The 23,298-nt window shown below is 38.0% G+C and overlaps 1 protein-coding gene across 1 annotated transcript; it reads left to right on the plus strand.

Moving 5' to 3' along the window:
• Nucleotides 1-1,752: 1,752 nt before the first annotated feature.
• On the plus strand, nucleotides 1,753-23,282 carry ZRSR2 (zinc finger CCCH-type, RNA binding motif and serine/arginine rich 2). The gene is made up of 11 exons (XM_036743315.1): nucleotides 1,753-1,816; nucleotides 2,071-2,150; nucleotides 4,709-4,790; nucleotides 6,685-6,793; nucleotides 7,060-7,146; nucleotides 9,452-9,490; nucleotides 10,455-10,573; nucleotides 13,705-13,918; nucleotides 16,492-16,547; nucleotides 17,721-17,830; nucleotides 20,878-23,282. Exons 1-11 carry the CDS (start codon nucleotides 1,776-1,778, stop codon nucleotides 21,342-21,344), a joined length of 1,404 nt encoding a protein of 467 aa, XP_036599210.1. The 5' UTR covers nucleotides 1,753-1,775; the 3' UTR covers nucleotides 21,345-23,282.
• The last annotated feature ends 16 nt before the right edge of the window (nucleotides 23,283-23,298 follow it).

The following is a 23,298-nucleotide window of genomic DNA, read 5'->3' on the forward strand; positions in this document are numbered from 1 at the left end:
AGCAAGAATGAGGCACAACCAATGTGCTCTGTTGGCATCCAATACACCAGGTGATCTGGAGAAGCAGGATCTTTTTAGGTGGTGGAGTTACAATAGAGATTGGGGTTGTGGGGGAGGAGTGATAGTGATGCAAAAAAACCCCAAAGAAGCATCAATGAAACATTGATAGTGTTGTGTTAAACATTACACTTAAAAAAAAAAAAGAACAAGCTCTATGAAATAAAAATTCCCCCAAACACTAATTTTGTACTTAATTATACATGGGAATATTCTTTTTTTGTTAATATTTGTGAAGTTTATAATAACTGGGAACATCTGGAGGAAGGGTTTTAGCACATTGGGTAGACCCTCTCTGTAGAATTTGGGGGAGGCACATAGAGAAAAGGGTTTTGATGGGCTATGATCTGCACCATGGGAAGTGATAAAAGTATAAAAAAGAGCGCTGTTTATTCAGTGAGAGTGGTCTTTAAACATCATTTTACATTTCTTGCCAATAAAAACTGCTCGTATTTATGTTCTAGACACCTTCCCTATACCAAAGTGTAAAAGTAATCTAGGATTATTGATGACAGAAAGGTAAGCTCTGGCAGGTGACTGGAAAGCCTGGGGATCCAACTATGTCAAGATCGAAAACACTTAGCTAAATTCAGGGAGGCTGTTCCCAGGCACAGTGCCTGGTACATGGCAGGTCCTTAATAAAGCTCGTTCATCGATGGAACGATTGAGAACACAACTATTGAAACAATCCCTGCTCGTAAGAAGCTACGTTCTATCAGAGTAAACAATAATAGCCAACACTTATGTAAGTGTTTACTACGTGCCAGGCACTGTGCTAAGTGCTTTACAAACACTGTCTTATTGGGCCCTCGCAACAGCCTTGGGAGGTGGAGGAAACTGAGGAATCAGAACGTGGAGGGCTTCCGGGGCTGGCTGGCATTTTACATGAAAGGTAACTGAAGCCATGGAAGCCTGACGTCGTGGTGGCGGTGGCGGTGGTAGTAGTGGTGAGTTGGGGGGAACGGAACTGTACGGAGGCCACCTAAAAGCAGAGTGGACTGCCTGGGGAGGGGAGTGCGTGCCCCTGCTTGCGGAGGTCTTTAAAGCACAGGTTTTTTCAGGGGCGCTCTTTGGTCGATTTCTTGGGGTGGGGGGCACGGATTTCCCCGGAGGGGAATCCCCTGAGGGTCCTTCCAGGCGCTGCAATCCTGACGCTTGTGAGTTATGTGCCTACGGGTTTTTGTTTGTTTTGCTTTTTAGGATTCTTGGGTTTCTCCTCGTAGTCTCCCGAACTGGGTCGGTAACTCTAGGAGGGAGATCTCTGGGCGTCTTTGACTTCTTTCCCCAAGACTAGGAAGAGGCACCCTCGCGCTCTGACTCCCCTAAGTGGGACGGACGATCCGGAGACGAGGGGTAGCGAAGCTCAGGACAGCCACTAATTCATCTGGAGAAAGCTAGCCCATGGGGCAGACGGAGTGACCCATCAAGCTCTTCTGCCCTTTTGCTGTCCGCCTTCCGGCTCTTCACATCTAGGTCTCCCTTACCCTCGCGCACAGCATCAGTGAGGCAACTGCGCATGCGTCAGGGGCGCACCCTCCTCTACTCCCCCTCTCCCTCACGAGGGCCGGGATTTCGGAAGCGAGGGTGGGGCGTTTGTCTTCCCCACCTCCTCGAGAGGTTGACGGCGAATCCGCGCGATGCTTTCCCCGAAGCCCCGCCTTTTCCGGTTGATCCAGCGGGAAGTGAAGAGGTGTGTAGTGGGCGGTGGCGTTCTCAAGATGGCTGCGCCCGCGGTGTTACCGTTGACGGAGAGGCCGAAGTAAGCCGGGCTGGGGGGAACTCGAGAGGGAGCGATCTCAGGGGCTGCGGTGAACAGCTGGGAGGAAAAGGAGGACGGCCCCATGCCCGCCTCCGTCACGTGCCTCCCCCGGCACCGCGGTGGGGCTGGGGGGCGCCGGGATGGGAACAGGGAGGCCTTCCCACCGGCTCGAAGTCACGGTTACCAGGGGCGGGAGGGGGCCGTGAGGTCCCGCGGCTGGGCCTCCCAAGTGACCCCGCGTGTCTGCCTTCCAGCCATAAGAAGTACCGAGCTGTTCTGAAGAAAGAGAAACGCCGCAGACGGCGCCAGGAGCGGGCTAGGCTGAGAGACTCAGGTAACGGACTGCCCGCCTTGGCCTTCCCGGCTTATCTTGACCCCCGACCCCGGGGCGTGGTGGGGGGGGGGGAGAACTCTGCCATCTCCCCTCCCCCCCCCAGGTGTGGTCAGTTAACAGCATCTTCGGTCGTCTCCTGGACTTCTAAGGTGGAGAGCTGGCAAGCCCTTGGACACTGACCAGCCCAGCTTTCTCAGTTAAAAATAAGCTCCCCGAGGGCCCCGCAGCCTTCCAGGTGGGATCCGTGATGGACGTCCCTAAGAACGCGGCGTGATGTCACCGGAGTAGCCGGTGAACAAGGGCTGCCTGAGCCCCCCCTGCGTGCGTGGGACTCCGTGTCCCAAGTGGGGACCTGATGGGGAGGGTGTTTGTGAATACTCGCCTCACCTCGCGACCTCCGCCAGCAAGGAGCTCAGTGTAGTGGGAAGAATAGGGGAATTCTGCACAACACCTGCTTCCAGCGCTGATGACGCAGGCCAGGTGTCATCAGGGAACCCCATGAACCTCAGCTTTCTTGTTTGCAAAATGGGGGTGATCACATGCACTAAAGGTGCCTCGAGGGATTAGTGTGAGGAGAGCGCTCCTAAGTAATAAAGTAGATTTAAATAGGAGCTGTTGTTATTTGCCATAGTAAGTGGCAGTTATTGTGAATTTGTTCTCTTTGATCTGCGAGGATACTGGATGAAGCGCAGTTCGATGACTTACTAGAACTAAGATTGAGCAAGAATAAGATAGGCATTGGAGGTGATGTCACCCTTTTTGATCTGTGAGGTTACAGAAACAAACGCAAGAGGTTGATGACTTGCCCATGGTAGCGGAGTTACCAAAAAGGTAGGTAGGTGATCCCTTTATGGTCTGTGAGGATACTGAATGAAGTACAAGAGGTTGGTGACTTCCCGAGCTAGTAGAGATAGAAGCCAGACGTGAAAGTTGAGTAGTGATAATTTCTGGATACCCCTGTCTTCCTTGCTCTCATTTTTTCCCCCTTAGGCTCCTTTATTCTCTTATTATTTCTTATGTGATTTATATTTGCTTCAGGCTGGGTTCCTCACACATGATTATCTAGCCCCAGCGTATCTGGTCCCTACAACTCTCTTTTTATATAGATTCTTCTTTCCTGGCTTTTGGAGTACCAAGGCTCTTCTGGGGTCCAGCTGCTAGAGCCAGGACAGGCCAAGCTCCCCGAACCTCTTTTCTAACGTCCAGCCTTTATTGAATTGTCTTGACTTTATTTTTAACTTCTCCAAATGTCTGCTGAGTTCATTATGGTTAGGCTTCCCGTTGATCTTCTATTCCTTTGCACCCTGAGTAATTCTGCTTTCCTTTGACAAATTAAGTAGCTTTTTTTCATAAATTAGCTATTAATTCTTAAGAATTAGCTATGCAAGGTGCAAGGACAACTCCAAAGGACTCATGATGGAGAATGCTATCTACATCCAGAGAAAGAACTATGAAGTTTGAATGCAGATTGAGGCACATTTCATGCTCGCCTTTTTTTCTTCTCTTTTGTTTTTGTTTTTGGTTTTGTTTTTTTTTTTTGCTTCTGTTTCTTCTTTCTCATGATTCATTCCATTGGTCATAATTCTTCTCCACAACTTGACTAGTGTATAAATTAATTCAATGTGAAGTTATACGTGGTAGTTATATGAGATTCCATGCCATCTTGGGGAGGGAGTGGAGAAAATCTGGAACTCAAAATTATGTAGAACCGTGTGTTGTAAACTAAAAATAAAAAAAAAAGAATTAGCTATAATTATTTACCATTATTGATCCAGACCTATAATTTCATTGACATAAGAAACTATATAGATGAGGAAACGTCTAAACAAATTGGCAGCTCATCTGTAATTTATGGTCTTAGAAAATTGAATGGGGTAATGAAATGTTAAATGACTTGCTCATACTCTTATAGCTGGGGGACAAGATGAGGGGAATGCAGCCAGGTGACACAGTGGGCACAGAGTCAGGAAGACTCATCTTCCTTAGTTCAAATCTGGCCTCAAACACTTACTAGCTGTGTGACTGAGCAAGTCACTTAACCCTGTTTGCCTCAGTTTCCTCATCTGTACAATGAGCTGGAGAAGGAAATGGCAAACCACTCCATTTTCTTTGCTAAGAAGATCCCAAATGGGGTACAGAGAGTTGGACATGACTGAAAAGCCTGAACAGTAAGAAGTAGAGGTGGGATTTAAATGCAGGACTTCTGCCTCAAGGCTAGCTCTCTATTGCCATGCTTCCTTAGTATATTTTTAAGGCATCAGCTTGATGTAGTAGATGGAATAGGTTCAAATAGCACCTCAGATTCTTAGTAATTATATGAATGTTGACAAGTTGCATAACTCCTCTGAGCCTCAGACAACTCTTTAAATTCTAAGCTAAGATTCTGATTCATTAGACTAGGTTCCAGTCTGCATCATTGGAGGGAGTTTCTATACCTGAATTTCCCACATCACTGAAATCATGGGTATTTAATCTGTTGATGAATTATCACCCCTCATACTTGCCAGGAAAGTTGTAGAGCTCCTAGGAATTTAAGTAAAATATTCCTGTTCCTTCAGGACTATCACAGAAAGATGAAGAAGATGACGAATCCATTGTTGAACAACTGGAAGAAGAGGAAAAACAGTTAGAAGCTGAAAGGTTAGTAGTGAACTAGAATACTTTAATTTAAACAGTAGAAACATTAATGCTCATGTTGTGGGATAGTACTAATATCTTCTGTAAAGCCCATAGTGTTATGTTGTATGTTCCAGCTTTTTTGTTGATAGTTACACTTTGGGGCAGCATCAATAATTTAGAAATTGGAACAGCAAGCTTGTGCCATTTCAGAGACTGGTCAAGGGATCCCCCTAAATTTCAGAGTGAGAAAAAAATTCTAGTCTTGAAGAGCACACAGCGAAGTCTCCAAGAGTAAGATTGGGAAGACGGGGTGGCAGCTTACATTCTACTGCAGACAGTATGTAAATAAAAGTACATACAAAGAAGAAGTAAGGTAATCTGAAAGGGGGAGACTAGCAACTGGGTCAACCAGGACAGGACTCCTGCAAGAAGGTGAACTTTGAGCTGAACCTTGATAGAAGTCAAGGAAATAAAGACAAAAAGCTGAAGGGGCTGGGATGGTAGGAGGTTTAGTGGAAAGGTATAGATGTAGATGATGAAATGTCTTGTTTAAGGAACTGCAGGTAGGCCCATCATTGCTTGTAGGAAGAGATCAGGTTGTGAAAAACTTTAAATGCCAAAAAGAAAAAAACAACCAAAACCTTTTACATTTTATTCTGATGGTAATAGAGAGCTACAGAAGCTCTTTGAGTAAAGGTGGTGAAATAGACGTTTTCTTTGTAAAACAAACAAACAAAAACCTTAGCAGCTGAATAGAGAATGGATTGTAGTAGGGTGAGACTTGAGAGAGAGGGAGACCAGTTAGAAGGCAGAGGGTGTTGGCTGTGTAAGCACAGAGATGGTGATATAAAGGAGAAACACTGTTTGGCAACGGATTGGTCATAAGTAGATAAGTTTTTAATTAAGAGCCTGCTCTGTATTAAATGCTGGGATTGGATGCCTAGGGTATGGATCGAAGGTTATCAACAGTAACAAGGAAGTTCAGAAGGGAGCTTTAGTGGGGAAATAACGAATTCTGTTTTGGAGACGTTTAACTTTCATATGCCTATGAAATATCCAGTTTAAAATGTCTAAGACGTTTGAGAATGCAAGACTCTAGTTCACCTAATTTTTTTTATTAAAACCTTGATGTTACTGTTGCTAATTTTCCACAGTTAATTACTTGCCAACTTCTTTTGTTTCTACTCTGTAGTAGCTCTTCTCCCCAACCCTTTTTATTCCCCCAGCCAACACTGTAGTATTGCTTTTCATTATTCATTCTGTACCTAGCATGCTATCTGGTACTTAGTAGATGCTTAATAGATCCTTGTTTACTGTAGCCTGACAGTACCCTTCTAATTGGTTTAGTAGTATTCATTCCTCCTAATCCAGTCTTCATAATTCTGCCAGATTAATTTTCCTTATGCAACTCTCTATCAGTGGCTTCTTATTGACTATTGAATTAAGTTGAAACTCCTTATCTAGGCATTCAAAGTGCAAGTAGCTTTTCTTCTTTTTTAGCCTTATTTTATACAACTCTACTACTTACCATCCCCTGTTCAATGTTGCCTTTTATCATTTCCTCTATCTGGAATATTTTATCCAACAGATGGGAATGTCCTTCCATCTGTTAAACTCTTAGTTAGCCATATTTTAAATTGAAATTTTCTTCCTCCATTAAATGGTTCCTGATTTCCTCAGTATGGGGGAAGACCACATAAAGCACCTGATATATCTCTTAAATACTTATCATGTATATTTTTGTATTATAACTTTTTAAACTGTGATTTCCATGAGAACAGGGACTATCTTATATAAATCTTCTTTAGCACCTAGCACAGTATTGTTGGCCTTTTAAAATGTTGCATAAACCCATATTCAAATATGTATCTGGATTGACAGTTTGCTTTTTATGAGTATTTGATTGCATTGGTAGGCAAAAATTACATGAGGAGTGGTTGCTGAGGGAACAGAAGGCTCAAGAAGAATTTAAACTAAAGAAGGAAAAGGAAGAGGCAGCAAAAAGACGTCAAGAAGAAGAAGAGGTGTAGTACTAATCAAAACCAAAATGACTGTTAATTTTAATTCAGCTAACTGGTGTTTATTCATTGCAATTTTTAAAACTGAAATACATTTTGCAATGAGAATTGATACTTTAAATTCTTGATACCTACCAAAACATTTTTAACTTAGTTTATGTCTGCTTTATCCATTTATTTACATTTGGACTTCTTTGTCCATTGGCTTAACTGTTTGGTTTTTGAAGGGTGATTCTATAAAAAAACTTACCTCCCCCCCTTTTATTTTAAAGAGAAAGATCAAAGAAGAATGGGAAGAACAGCAAAGGAAAGAGAAACAGGAAGAAGAACAGAGACAACAGGAGAAGAGAGACAGAGAGGTGATTCCTGTCCTAGGAGGATAAACGCACTGCGTATCCTCTTATAGTGTCACATAATGGAAAATGGTCATAAAGAATAAACTTTAGAAGTAAAATTCTGAATTTTATTTTAAACTTTAGAAGAAATATATAAATGTTATTTGGATATGAAGTGGAACTTCACTATTAGGCTAATCTTTAGTCTGTGTGATAGTTGAAACCATCTTAAAATGAGGTCTTTTAGTACTGGTACTTAGGAACTGCTGATGCTGAATTATGCTCTGTAGCAGATAATAGTATAGTAAGGTTCCAATGAATCAGCTTTTCAAGAGATAATATATATTTTACTTCTTGCAGAATTTTATTTCACATCAGATTTAATAATTTCTATGACATCTCAGCAAATATGTGTGTTTATGTGTATATCCTACATGTTTGCATATATGTGTATATACACATAAGTGCACATACATATGTGTGTGTATACATATTTGGATTAAATGAGTTGTTAGGGTAGTTTGGGGAAATATTTATTGGGGGCGATTATCAGATTTAGATTTGCTTAACAATTCAGGCTACTAATAACCAATGTTGACTATTGTTTAATTTCTTTTCATGTAAGAAAATTGGTGTGTGTTGGATTGTACCTTTTTTAAACTTTTGACTTGGATATCTTGCTGCTGCTCCTTAACAGTGTATTTATTCAAAAGCTGTCACAGCTCATCTTTCCTTGACTGGTTCATCAGGATGTATCTTTTCTATAAACTATTGAGCGGGAATAAGATAGAATTGGGTAGTTGATGGCATTAAATGGGATAAAATAAAAAAGTGTGGTAGATCCTTGGTTTTTGAGCCTATTAGCATCCTCCACCAGATTATCAGGGTAATTTACAATGACAACATTTAATACTCTGATTTGAGTATTGTTCCCTAATTGTAGGGCTTAGAGTAAGGGATAGCTTGGAACATTTCCTTTTTTGTAAAAGCACTTCATTGTTTGGTAATGATACCTTGTGTGTTAAAATTCAGTTGACCTAGGCTACAAATTGCTATGTAAAAGCAAATTTAAGTTTTTTGATCACTAAAAATTCTCGTGTGTTATTTTACTTTTATGTGGTCCTAATACTCTTTGTTCTAAAATTGCAAGGGACAAAGACACTTGATCCCATAGGTAACAGTGCACAAAATCCCCTAAGCAGTATTTGACAAAGGCTGTAGATGTGTAAGAGACCTTATGGAGACCTTAGGAGTCTTTATTTTATAGATCAGGAAACTGAGGCTGAGGCAGGTGAAGTGATTTAGTTCAGATCACAGTAAGTAGCAGAACCGGAAATAAAATCCAAGCCCTCTGATTCCAAGTAATATAGCTTCTCCTCTCTTGAATTGCTTCAGGAGCATGAATAGAACTACTTACACAAAACTTCTAGTTTCATGCTCATGGAGTTAGAGCACACAAGATTTCACTACAACCAAAGGAAACAAACTAAAGGATTTTACTACAAACCAAAGAAGCTGATAACAGGAAGTACTCATTTCAGCAAACATTAAGGACCTACTATTTGTGAGGCCCTGTAGTAGATTCTAGGGGAATTATAAAACTCATGCAGTAAGAGTGACTGAGAAGAGTGTTGAAAAATGTTGACTGAAGTAATAAGTGCTAAGTAAACAGTGGTATGTCCGAGTCCCTCCCAAAGAAGAGTGGGAAAAAGAAAAGTGGACTTTTTGGAATATTTTAAGAATTGTTCCAAAATTGGACAATTGTGCTTTTTATTGAATACTTTTATATATCATTTGAAAGCATTAGAGGCAATCTCTTGCACAGGTCCCTTGCACATACCTTAGGTTATGGTAGCTAGAGGTTTGTACAGTGTGGGTAGAGTTTGATTTGTCTTATTCCCACCATTAGTCCCAGTTACTAATGGTAGGATTATAGATTTTACTCTTCAGAATTTTTTATTAAATTTTTTGTTGCTTTTTAAAATGTTTTGTGGTGCTCATTGCAATGATTTTTTTTTTAAAAAAGATGAGTTAGTGCCTACTTATGGGAAGATATGCTGCTACTGTAGCTTATTACAATTTCTTTTTAAGAATAACTTAAGATGTTTAGTATTCTTTAAGTCTGCCACTTGGATGAAAATTTTCTCAGTTGTATCCTTTAATAGTTTTTTTTTTTAGGGGATCTTTGTAGTAGAAAGCTAATAAGTTTTAAGCATTTTTGATGTGTAAAGTCAGAAATTGTTGCAAATGAGGTTCTTAACCAGAGAAACCAGATGTGAGTTACCTGACTTCAAGGTTTTCACTAGTCCTATGTTTGCACCATTTATAGGAAGCTGTGCAGAAGATGCTGGATCAGGCTGAAAGTCAGGTATTTCCCATACCTTCTGTTTAGAATTGAAATTCAGTTATTGTGGTATTTTAATAAGAACCCTGATGCATCTCCTTTATTTTTGCTAAGTCAGTTAATTTACTTTTGAAGGCACTTGTTTGTCTCTGCTACTTTTATAGGCAAGGGATATTTCATAATAAGTAATATAATTGATGTTAAAAATATTTCAGTCTTTGAAATTTGTAGAAGAGAAGTGAAATTATAAGGAATCAGCTTGATCTGGGGACTATGGAAGTGGCTTTTCATAGCAGTGAGAGTCTCGTTTTTATTTGACCTAGATTGTTTTTATTTATGTTACTCATATGTATTTGCATTTGTGAGACATCTCAATTAAGGGTAGTAAAATCAATATTGACTATTTTAGCTTCAAAGTGACAGCGATCTGATTTAATTTCAGAGTATTTACACCACCACTGTTGATTATACCTCATCTATGACATGAATGGTCTTTGAGAGTTGCTGTAACCAAAACTTTCATCATCGTGCAGTCGAACTGGTGGTGTCTTTCCAAATCAAGTTGGCCAGTCTTCAAATGATATATACATTGTCTGTGTCCAGACCCACATTCCAAATCTTAGTTTGGCAGTACCTACCAGAGCTGACATTCTGTAGGCTTAGCCTTGGGTCACCTCAGTGTCACAATGAAGTGGCAGAAGAGGATTTCAATAGAAGTCATCCTTTTTTAAAAAAAAGTAGAAGTGTGGAAACTGGTGCCTATGTTTCAGTATTTGGGTACTAGAGAAAAGACCTAGAGCTAAAAGAGAAATGGCCTATTTCTAAGGGGAAAAAATTATTATATCCTGTTGTAGATTAAATATATTTGGTTGAGAATTAAATGCATTGATCTAATCCTCACAAGAAATATTTTGAAGGCATCTTTTGAAATAGAGCCTCCTCCATGGTATTATGCAGATGATAAAATAAATTACGGTGTTTTATACAGCTGGAAAATGGTGTCACATGGCATAATCCAGAACCACCAGTGGATTTAAGAGCAACAGAGAAAGATCAAGCTAATTGTCCATTCTACATTAAGACGGGATCTTGCCGATTTGGAGATAGGTAATATTTAAGTACATTAAGAAGAAAGATATTTGCATAATATTGGGGGATTTTTGAATGGGAATGTTCATTGTGCTTCTCCACCTTCTTTCAAACTAATGCTATGGGGGCAGCTAGGTGGCACAGCGAGTAGAGCTCCGGCCCTGGAGTCAGAAGGACCTGAGTTCAAATTCAGCCTCAGACACTTGACATACTTACTGGCTGTGTGACCTTGGGCAAGTCACTTAACCCCAATTGCCCTGCCTTCCCCCTCCAAAAAAAAACAAAAACAAACTAATGCTATGGCTGCCTTTCCCCATTTCTGTTTTCTGAATGAGTTCCTGTCCTGCATTTCCTTCAGTTTTCCTTTGATTATTCCTTATAGATTGATTATTTTTACATAAAATGCCTTTTTTCCCACTTTGCTTGCTGGTACAAAAATAATTGATCTTAAAAGATCTGTTGTCAGGCTATCCTCAGAGGGGATATAAGAAAGTGTCCAAACTCATATACTCACTCTTGAATAGCCATATTCTTTCATGTTTCTGTCTTCAAGATTTCAGGCACCTGTGATTATTTGAGAGTTTCTTGATCTAAAGCTGGAATGAACCTCAGAAGCCATCTAGTCTAACCACCCTCATGTTACAGGGAGGAAACCAAGGTCACACAGGTGGTCATAGCCTTAGTCTACACAGCACTAGGGTTTGAACCTGAGTTGTCTGACTCCAGAGTCAATCCTTGGCTTTCTTTTCCTAAGTTGTTATTTATCATCTCTAAGAGAGAAATATTTCATAGTGTCTGTTAGCCCATTTTAGGGTATAATATTGTATACTGTTATTATTTTCCCAAAGAGAAACTAGAAGCATAAGCTTATTAAAATTCTGTTAATCCTGAGCAGACACTGCTATATTCATGTGTTGTTTTATCTGTAACTATACATTTGTACCCAAAGACTTTGACAGAATTTTTTTCCTGTGTTTTATTAATGCTTTTTTTTTTGCATTATTTTCACTTGCTGGTGACTTCTTACCCCACCTTGCAACAAATAGGTACAATGCTATAAAAATAAGTCAAAAATAATTGGTTCTCTGAAAATGTATGCCTTGTTCCACCATAACCACAGTTAACTATCTCTGCTGAGGGTTGTACTTCAGAACTAGTTCTTTGAAGTCACAGTTGGTCATTGCATTCAGAGTTCTTAAGTGCTTCAGTGTTGTTTGTTTTTATGTTATTTAAATTGTCATAGCTCATACAGTAAGACAAAACAATTCTTACAAATCTTTGCAATTTCTCTGTCTTCATATTTGTCATATTTTATGGCACAGCACTATTGCATTACATTTATGTACTGCAGTTTGTTCAGCACTTCCCAATCAGCGAGACATCCACTTTCCTTCCTGTTCTTTACTACTACAAAAAAAAAACTAGATTGAATATTTTGTATATATGATAACCTTCTCTCTTAAAAAGAAAAACCAACAGCAAACAACAAAATCTTCTCTAGAAAGAGACCTCATGTCTTTAAAAAAAAAATATATATATATATAGGTATGTTTTTCAGAATATTTTTTTCCATTTAAAACTTCCTGCTGTAGATTAATGCAACACAATTGATCGTTTTTTCAACACTAGGCTAATATACTATGCTATGCATTAGAGGATATACATTTACAATTTTTCCTTTTTCACTTTGCTACAATTTGATTATGGAACCTCTTCTGATTACAGTACTAAGTTGAGCTGGAAATACCCAATAAACTTAAAATCACAGTGATAGAAGAGACTTTTAGATTGCAGAATATAAAGGTCACTGATCCTTTGATCCTCTCAAAAGTCATATGATCATATCACTTTTTTGACTTATAGCATTTAGAACTTTGAATATTAAAAAATATGAAAGTTTTAGTTACTTTAATTATTTTAGTGATAATTGGACCTTCCAAATGCTCCAATAAATTATAGAATTCTAGTTCTTAGAACTGGAAGAGAACTCTGGACATTATTTTGTCCAATTTTCTGGTGGAGGCAAGTGAAGCCCTCAGAAGTAAGATACTCACTACAATGTCTTGTAGCATTTTTCTTATAAAACTTTTTAAAAAGCACAATAAACCTTTCCCCCATAAACTACCTTCTCATTTGCCTGATAAACCACCTTTATAGGTAATCCTAGAGATTTCTGATAAGTATTTTGGTAAGATAGAAAGAATTGACTCATGGATAGCCCTGCAGACATAAAAACCCAGTGGCCAAAATTTTAGGCTTTTTGTTTCCTGCTGACGTTAGTGTGTGTGTGGCAGCGGGGAGGTAAGGGATGGGGTAGGGATGATGGTGGTCATATTTGGAAAATCTTTGAATCACCACTGCTGCCAATTGGATTGAGCTGTTCCATTTGGCACTTGAAATAGCTGTCTGAAGAGCTTCAAGTAGTAATTAAAGTACTGGGAATAAGAACACTTATTTGTGTAATTGAAATCAGTAGGAAAATACATATTTTTTGCTTTGCAGTCAACTGTTCAGGAAAGATAGGTACTCTTAATTTCCAATAATTATTGAAGCCATTGATTCCTAAGATTTTTGTCATTTTCTAAACGTTTATGTCATGTACATTGAGATTTTAATTTTTTATTGTTCTATACTTCTAACTGGAAGATGGTTTTAAGTAGAACAAATTCTTTAATTGCTATTCTTAATAATTGAAATTTTTCTCCTATATTAAGATAAATAGCACTTTCCTAAGATCCTGCCTTCCTCTTACAACCCTATTTTCCTTTTAATGCCTGTTTTCTTTGTGATGGATCCTACCTTCCTAACCATATCCCTGCAAACAGATTACATTTGCTCTTATTTTACTACATTCTGCTGGTCTTCCTCTTCATTGAGAGATAGCTGAGTTAGTCATGGTCTGGGAGAAACTCATCTCTACAGAGCTTTCTAACCTGCTGAAAGCTATATATTTTCCAATTGTTCAGAGTTGTCTATGATTTTTTTTAGAAGTTGAGACCTGCATCTTAATCTTAACAGAATTTAAATCATTTAGTTAACTGAAACTGCAGCTCATTTAACTTAAAACAGGATTGTTCTGTGTTATTTTTAAATATGTTTCCATGTTTTTTAAATGTAATATTTCCATTTTCCCCCTTCTTTGTATACAGGTGTTCACGTAAGCACAATTACCCAACATCCAGTCAAACACTTCTTATTAGAAGTATGTTTATAACATTTGGAATGGAGCAATGCAGAAGGGATGACTACGATACTGATGCAAGTCTGGAGTACAGTGAAGAGGAAACCTATCAGCAGTTCTTAGATTTCTATGAAGATGTTCTCCCAGAATTCAAGAATGTGGGAAAAGTTATTCAATTCAAGGTAGGGTTAGGTATGAAGAGAATGGTGATGTTTTATAAGTTAAAATCAAAATTCAACAAACATTAATTAACTATTGTTCAGTTTAGGAGATGGCATGTTCAGATAGCAGCTAGTCCAGTTTGTCTGGAATTTAGAACATGTGAAATAATTGAAATGTTGCTGAAATCAGGTTGAAAAAATAAAATTGGGGCAGGGGAGACTGAGTACAGGCCTCCTGATTGAGAAATTACTCAATCATTAGTTGGGTGTGTGGTAGAGAGCTGGAAATGGTGGCTATAGACCAGTCTTTGTCAGAGCACAGCAGTGATTGGAAGGAGAGGGAGGCAGTAATGGTTTGTTAGAATTCCAGGATCACTTGACAGTTTCTTAACTTGGGCAAAACTTGAGCATATTTGTATGTAGCAGCCCAAAGATGGAAGGAGGAAGATAAAGCAGTTATGGAGGGGTAAGCAATATGGGTACGTTTCCTGACCCAGTGTGTTTGGGGCCCAGCATCAGAAGAGTGGCCAGCAAAGGATAAGGAGTCTTTTGGAGAGAGCCTGGTTTCCGTAAGTTTCAGAATATGAAGAGATCGAAGATGAAGAAGAGTTTAAATATTAGAAGAAGCAGGCTTATCAACTGATGAAAAAATATGCGTGCGTGTGCACACACACCCCCCTATCTGTATATATCTATATCTGTCTATTACTTTGAAATAAATATTTTCATCCTGCTCTATTTTCTTTGCCTTAAGGATAAAAAGAAAATGCCCTTGTCTCAATTGACCAGCTTGTTCCTTCAGGGTATTCTTAAATGGAGGTTCCAGAGGGCACAGGTAAAGCTTACATCAGAGGAAGGTAGGGACCGGGCAGAGGTAGTGATTGAGCTGTATGGAGATGAGAATGCTGAGAGAAGTAGCAAGCTGAAAGAGGTTTTCAATTTAGATGTTGATTGCAAATTGAAGGATTAGGAGAATGGTCATGGGACAGAGAAAAAGTGTTAACTTGATTGATGAAAGTATGCTTCTAAGTGAGCAAACTTACATACTAGATATGCAACCTGAACTTTTCTTGTTCAGCAGCAATGTGATAAAGAGATGGGACTGAGAAAGTGGAAAGAAAAGTAATCACTCTAGGTAAAGCACTTTAAAAAGGTGAGACTGATTTTTAGATCTTTAAGAATAATACCGAACGGACACTGGGAGTTGAGATAGAGTAAGAGTTTCTACCTCATTTAAGCAAGCATTTGCAAAATCTTCATTAGCATCACCACACTTACGTATTTCGAGGAAAAAAAATTCAAGTTTTATTAATCAGATATTTTGGATCCTACATGTAAATTTTATCTAAAATTGCTGAAGTTTAGTGATGTAATTAGTGTTTCAAAATAATTTTATCTATTGATTTTTAATAAAGAAACTCTCTTTAAGGAAAGTTGTTCACAACCAATGCTTTCACTTATCAGTGAATCATTTGAATTTTAACATTGTTCCCTTGTTTCTGATTCAGTTTCCTTTTAACCCTAATCAAAGACATACTTTTTCTGTATTAGGATAGGGTTTTCCCCTGTGGTCAGGAATGATGAAATTATAAGTTGGGTAAGAGTGGAGTTTAAGCTTTGTGAAAATCATTCTCTGCTACTAGTCAAAAAGGAAGTAGAATGCCAGAGGAGCCAGAAGAACTGAGTACCTACCATTAGGTGACACTTTGAGAGGCAACCATGGATGTGTATCATCTGCTTTGCATTTTGATTGATTTTTCAGTTTCCATTGTATCCTTTCTCCTTTGACACATTTTATACCACTCTTTTGCTTCCTTTCTTCCTGAGCACAAATGGTAGTTACTATATAAACAGTTTTCAGTAATACCAGAAGCCTTTTAAAAATATTTTTAAGTATGATTTTTAATCTTCAAAGTATCATTTGATGTTAATAGTGCTGTTTCTTTAATAATCTAATGAAGATAAATACTTTTTAACTGACATTGGGAAGGTGATAAAACTTTTGAAATTATTATACAATTAGCTTCCAAAATATTCGATAATGTAATCCTAAATAAATAAAATTTTATCATATGGATTTGGGGTAATTTTGAGGGGTGGGAAAAGGAAAAACAAAATACTGAAAAAAATTGTGTATACAGTGCCTAACAAAATTTAGCATGCTCGCTCTCTCGCTGTGTGTGTGTGTGTGTATGATGCATGCACACACACACACACTGTCATGTACCAAATTCATTATTTGAACTATATGAGAATGGTAAGACAAAGAATAATATAAATGAACAAGCCCATTAGAATATAAGCTCCTTTAGGGCAAGAACTGTTTTATTTTCTTTATGACTCCAATGCCTAGCATAGTGCCCTGAACATAATAGGAACTCAGTAAATGCTTATTGAATTGAAGAGTGTATTTAAAAGTCCTTTTGAGAGAATCATTGGGACGCTTTCTTGTCAACGTTGCATTTGTTTTGATAACATTGATAATCATTTTCTGTTTTGTTACATTAGCTTGGACATGTCATTTTGCATTTGCATTATGCCTGTATCTCCTTGGATTTGCTTTTCTAGTTGTAGAATATTTCTGTTTTTCTTAGGTCAGCTGCAACTTTGAACCTCATCTAAGAGGAAATGTATATGTGCAATATCAGTCGTAAGTATGCCAACCTTAAGCTCTTTTGGAGCATGGTCATAATATGCTTGAGTTCTGAGATTTTGCTACCAAATGATAAAATACGGATTTTCAGATGGTGGTGGGTATGAAAAGTAAATTTAACATGCCAGACAGTTCAATATATAAACCATTTATAATCAAGTTTTAATTTTTATTATCCAAGGATAGCACGATTTATCTAAACCTGTTATGCCTGTTGGGCTATACCAAATATTGTAGCAAGATTTATTAAGCTTGTACTTAAAAATATCCTTTTGATTGGTAGAATTTTCTAACATAGGTAATTCATCGATGCTCCTGAAAAAGTATTTTAATCTTTCAAAACTAAATTTTCTTTTAATGTCTTACGTAGTAGAGAAGGCATAATCATAGATTAGCTCCATTTTATATTAATTACACTAATGGGTGACAACACGGAAAAGTGGAAAGAGCACTAAGTCTAGAGTCAATAGACTTAAGTTTGAGTTCCAGCCATGTGATTTGGGGGAAAATCAGTATTCACTGGACCTCATTAGCAAAATTGGGACAATGCCACTTGTCTTCCCCACTTTATAGGGTTGTTGTAAGGATAAAATGTGATAATGTAAAGTACTTTGTAAAATGTCATACAAATATAAGAGAGTGGTGCTGTTAATAATGGTCTTTTAGTTGGTGAAGAAGCTTGGTCCTAGATCAGCTTCCTTGCCAGAGGCATCTTAAGAGTTGTGGAGAAAAGCTTTGTTCTTAGGCAGTTTTGAGGATGATAAGCAAGGATGTCCTGGTGCAGTGTTACCTGCCTGAAAATACTTCTTAGGCTAGTAAAATATATGTCATCTATTTCCACCCATTTGGGTTTTTCCTCTTTGGGACTTTTGGGTAACTCAAGGTGGAAACTATGGGAGGGGCAGGATGTAAGCAGACCGAGGACTTCATTTTTTTTTTTTTAAGTTTAGTGGTTGTAAGAAGCAAGGACTTTTTGGTAGTAAGATCTGAAATCAGTAAAAATTTGTAGGAATGATACTAATCTGTAATTAGCAAACACCATTCCAGTGGGCAGTAAGAATAATGAACCAAGTTAAATTTTTTATCCTATTGTTAATTCATAATGAGGTTTAATCCAATGTGAATAATTTGGATTTATATGAAATACTGTTTTTAATTTTTTATTTAAAGGGAGGAAGAATGTCAGGCAGCATTCTCTCTATTCAATGGACGATGGTATGCAGGACGACAGCTTCAGTGTGAATTCTCGCCAGTAACACGGTGGAAAATGGCTATTTGTGGTAAAGTTGATCATTATAGTTTAAAAAGTCTTAAAAGCTATCATGGCATACTAGCTGTAGAGCTGGAAAGGACATCAGAGGTCATCGAGTTCATGTTTGTCAACTTAAAAATAGTGAAATCGAGTCCCAGAGGAATTAAATAATTTGTCCAAGGTCACAGAAGCACAAAGGGCATAGTCAGGATTTCAACTCAGGATCTCTGACTTCAATTCCACTGCTCTTCCCACTGTACCAAAGAAACTATTAGGTTAGGATTGTCAACTGGATGAAATCGGCCTCTAACCTGTGTGTGGCTGGAGCCTAACAGAGTAGGCTAAAGACAGGAGAGTCAGGAATCAAAATAGAAATTTAATTTCAAAGTGAGGGAAATGGCTTGCAAGAAAGGATACTGCTGGAGCCCCTCCCCTAGTGGGGAGGGATCTGCTCTAGTGTAGGCAGATCTCAACATTTATACCTATGGCTATGCAGTGAGCTGTAATGTAATACTGTAGCAGTGTTGTGGCAAGTTTGATTCATAGCTTCATGACTAGAACGTGGATACTGTAGGTGCTTGTCTGAGCTCAGAAACCATCTGGTGCTAGTCAAACCAATACAACAATTATATGAAACAGTTCTAGGATTTTGCTGTGACTGAGATCATCCAGAGGGTGAGCTCAAAGGATTATTGTTATGCCAAGCTCAAAGGCACAGCTTGCTTGTTGGGCCTTAGTTCTGGAAAGCAGGATATCTCTTCATATATTGACAGGAGAAATTTCTTGAAAAGAAAGAAAATAAAAGGAATGCCTTTTTATATGCAGGACAGAATGATAGATAATGGATTATTATGAGAGATCATCTAGTCTAGTGATTCTCAAAGTTTGTAGTCTCTTAAAAATTATCAAGGATCCTCCAAAGAGCTTATGTTTGTGTGCGTTCATCTGTATTTATTATGAGACATGAAAACATTGTGGTATTATGAAAATAATGTTGACCTCAAGGGCCCCCTGAATCTCTGGGGTTCATTTATTTCCTTAGTTTTAAACCATAAGAGATGAGGATGAAGCCAAAGAATCAGCATTCTACTTGTCATTCTTAGGTTAGAAGAGTTAGTCTGATCCTAAGACTTCCCTTATTCCTACCCTAATAGTGAACAATGCTTTTGAATACTGAAGTGCTGAGACATTTTCTTGGTTCCTCTCATATGAGAGGAGCATCAGAAGGACCATTATTTTAAATATACTGCATAAAGGGTACTTTTGCAGATGAACTTCATGCTAATTCCCTTTGTAATGGAAATAATTGCTCTCTTCTCAAGTGCATCTCTCTCATAAATGGAGATCATCTTAGATCCTACATGTTTATCCTCTAACATAGAAGAAATTGGCTTGTCAGGTTAACGAAATTACTTTTATTGTAAAAGGCAAAATGATAAGGTTTAGGGGTTTGGCATTCTTTTACCTATTAAGTGCCACTTATTTCTAGTAAAACTTCAAAACCACAAATTTTGTTGGAAGGAAATGGGATTGAGTTGCCAAGAAGTTATGTTAAAATAAGAGCAGCAGTTTTTACTTGTTTCAGTGTCTGTTAGGTAGATTGTAATCGGGTATCAAATTGTAATTCATTGGTTCACATCAGCATTTATGCACATCTACAACATGATAGTAACTGGTTCTGAGGCTCTGCAAGATCTAGAAATAAGTTATTTAAATAGAATTTAGTTATTTTGATTTTATTATATTCTAATTCTTTGAAAATTGTTAATCTGTGTATAATGTATATGATAATCCAAATGCATCCAAATGCTGAAGTAACCAATAAATTTAATTCCTCTGTTAGCATGGATAAGAAGTTACCATGATTCAATGTCTATTTGTGCTCCTTAAGTTTTTACTCCAGGCTTTTACCATCTGGCAACAATGGCAGCTAGGTGGCTCAGTGGATAGAGTGGTAGGTCTGGAATCAGAAAGACCTGAGTTCAAATATGGCCTCAGACAGATATCAGTTGTGTGACCCTGGGCAAGTTATTTAACCAGTTTGCCTTAATCCGTTGGAGAAGGAAATGGCAAACCACTCCAGTATCTTTGCCAGGAAAACCCCAAGGACTGCATTGGTGTGCTTTGTGTGCCGTGGGGTCATGAAGAGTTAGACATCACTGAACAAAAGTCTTCTTTTCCCTGCCATGTTTTCACCTTTTGTTCAAAAGTGTGGGCTATTAGCAGTCATTTAAAACCTAACCTTAAATATTTCACCCACTCACACACAGTTCTGTCTGGAGCTCATTATTTTGCCCCTTTTAGCAGCTCTTAATGTAAACATAATGGTTCTGAATATTTGAGTGAACTATACTACCTAGCAAGAATTCTTAGAATGGGTCAGATGGTGCTTTTTCAGAAGCTGTAGTATCAGTAGCATTTTCTTTTTCAAAGCTGCTTTCTTTTCCTGGCAGGAACTTGCTAAAAGATCAGGGGACTTACTTCTGTCAGCCGTGCACAACCCCTCACCTGGTTAACCCCCCAATTCAATACTCGTTTAAATTCCACTGTCATTTGAAGTTTGGATACCATTTTGTATCTGGACACATCTGTTGTCTTCCACTTTACCAGGAGCTACCATTATATGCCACCATAATCTCTCTCTGCCATGTGAGCTTACACAGGCTCTTAAGACTCCTAAGAAGTCCTAACTTCTTGCTTACAGATAAATGACTTGCCCAAGGTTATAGAGCTAGTGGATGGCAGGGTTGGCTGAGATTGGAGCCCAAGGTTTCTAATTCTTGGTTCAGTGCACTTTTTACATTGCTTGCGGTGAAGATTTCCACTCCATAAGGATCCCAAAACTTGAAAATTTTAATATTTCACTGTTTTATTACTGCACATTTGTTATAGCCAGTTGATTATTCCCACGGTGAAATAATCACTAATTGTGCTGTGGGTTGTTTTTGTACTTTTACACAAATTCCACAGTAGCGGGGATAAAAGTTATTAGAACACTTGAAATAAAAATTTCTTAGGCAAAAGTAAATGATGTGAGGTACATAGTAATAACTACTTTTTCATTATCTCTTATAGGTTTATTTGGAAGGCAAAAGTGTCCAAGGGGGAAGCACTGTAACTTTCTTCATGTGTTCAGAAATCCCAACAATGAATTTTGGGAAGCTAATAGAGATATACATATGTCTCCAGATTGGAGTAATACATCATTTGGTAAAAGCTCAGAAAGGAGAGACAGGACAGGTTACCATGAGGAATATTATAGCAGATCGAGGAGACGGCGAAGTCCCAGTCCAGATCATTCTTATAAAAGAAATGGGGAATCTGAGAGGAAGAAAAGTAATCATCATAGGAGTAAGAAAAAATCTCATAAACATTCCTCAAAAAGTCATGAAAGGCGACGTTCACGAAGTAGAGGAAGAAAGAGGGATCGGAGCCGAAGAAGCAGGAGCCAGAGTAGAGGCCGAAGGAGTCAAAGCAAAAGTACATCCAGGTCTAGGAGTCGCGATAGGAAGAGGTCAGCCAGCAGAGACAGAAATACTTAAATCACAAACAAAACACATTGTTTCATATGAGATGTATTAAATCTAAAAAATGTATCTTTTAGGGCTGCCAGAGTTACTTTTCTCAATTTAAACCAGCTTTTCACATCCAAGATTGTCCTGCATAAGGTAATTTTTCAACCAGAATTACCAGAGGTTTTTAGAACTCAGTTTGGGCTTTTCAAAGTCAGATCCAACACTCTTGGCACTTTTTAAAAAAGAGGAATTCCCCTTCCCCCAAATAGAAAGCTAGACCTTTTTTCTAGCTTGTTCCCGTACGATAGATACCTGGATGTTTGGGGTAGTCTGAAGTTGAATCACTTCCACTACAACTACTGAATATTCTTGTTTACAGCAGCACCAGTAACACAAGGTGTCATTTATAATACATTGGACAAAAAGGTATATTAAAGTTGAGAAAGGGAAACACAAATTTTGCTTTTACTGTAACATTGTAGCATGCATGAGCTTTAAATGGCAATGCTGCTCTTGGGATTTCTTACTAGGAAAAACTTTCCTCTTACAAGATACACAGCTTTATTCCTACTTAGAACTATTTCAAAGTGGAAGTAGCTAGGAAATTTTACTAGGATGAGACTTATAAAATGTTGCACATGAAAAGAGGAAATGGAGAAGTGGTTATTGGATGAGCAACTTACCTACTGTGAAAAGAACCTAAGTGGCGGACCATGCTGCTTATTTGATAAATCTTCCAGATGTTCGATGAAGTAGGACCGTTCGTGTTATTGAAAATGCTTAAATTGTTTTTACTATAAAGCTATTTTTGATTCTCAATAATTTCATTATGCATATGACTTATTTTCTCCCAGTAAGTGTACATACATGATTAAATAATGTGGAACCTGTAATTTTGTCTTAACATTCCATTAAAATAAAGGTTAGCCATTTGATCTGGAAATGGTTACAAATCGTTTTGGAGATAACTGACAATATACAGTATTATCTAAGGCACAAATACTTTGTTTCTTGGCCCTTCGTCTTTCTCACCTCATAACTAAGAAGTTATACTTGAACTGGTTGTTCAGAATTTTTTACGAATATGATTTCTAGCATGTGATGTCATGAGTGGTTTTCTTCATTACATTTTCTAAAAGGAAGGGCCAGTCTTGCTTGAGGTACCAACCAGGACTCTTCATTAATTTGACAAAGGCTGTTTGCTTTCCAGGCACCCTGACCCAGACTAATTTATTTAATGCCTGGACAAAATGGAAATGTTGCTTGTTTTCTACTTTAAGGATCTGTGGTTTCCATTGATACAAACTATAAATCCTCTTACATCTTCAGTAGATAGTCATTATTAAGTTGCTTCTCTGAACTTGACCAGATCTTAGAGAAGATAGTGTTCACCACCAAGATCAACATTTTAAGTCCTTTTTCCAGTGTAGTAGAAACTCTTAGAACTTGTGTTCTGCTGGCATGGCCTTCAAGAACCCCAAGGACCTCCTTACCACATGTAAGGATTATGGAATTTTCCAAACATGGTAAAACTGCCCATTTAAATTTAAGATTATCAAAAATCTTCAAGTGTTGCTGATTTGACTCACTTCATGTGAGAGCAAGCTAATTCTCTGAGGATGTCAATTAATCTCTGGTTACCATTTTTCTAAGTAGCTGGGGCAATGAAGCTTTTTTGTATAGAAGCAGAATTGAACAAAAAGCTATTATAACTGGGTAACTTCTTACAGGCATCACAAAATCTAATTATCTTTAGTATTTATTCAAGACAAAAGCTCTGGTTTTTATTTGATTATCTGGAATAAATGCTCACGTAAAGGTAAAGATGCTCTTTCAGAAAGAGTACAGATTAAGTGTATAGAAGTATAAATGTTGCTATTTATTATTTTGTAAAATGTAAATAATTCATTGAGTGCTGTAACATTCTTATATTTAATAAATTTGAAGTGTTTTGTGTGAAAACAATTCAGATCTACCTTGT

This window comes from Trichosurus vulpecula, chromosome 2 (genome assembly GCF_011100635.1).
Source record: "Trichosurus vulpecula isolate mTriVul1 chromosome 2, mTriVul1.pri, whole genome shotgun sequence".
NCBI classification, from domain to species: domain Eukaryota; kingdom Metazoa; phylum Chordata; class Mammalia; order Diprotodontia; family Phalangeridae; genus Trichosurus; species Trichosurus vulpecula.

Coding starts and splice junctions, on each gene's coding strand:
- ZRSR2 (XM_036743315.1), top strand. CDS start 1,776: ATGGCTGCGCCCGCGGTGTTACCGTTGACGGAGAGGCCGAA. Junction 9,491..10,454: donor TGGATCAGGCTGAAAGTCAG/GTATTTCCCATA, acceptor TGTTTTATACAG/CTGGAAAATGGTGTCACATG. Junction 13,919..16,491: donor GAAAAGTTATTCAATTCAAG/GTAGGGTTAGGT, acceptor TGTTTTTCTTAG/GTCAGCTGCAACTTTGAACC.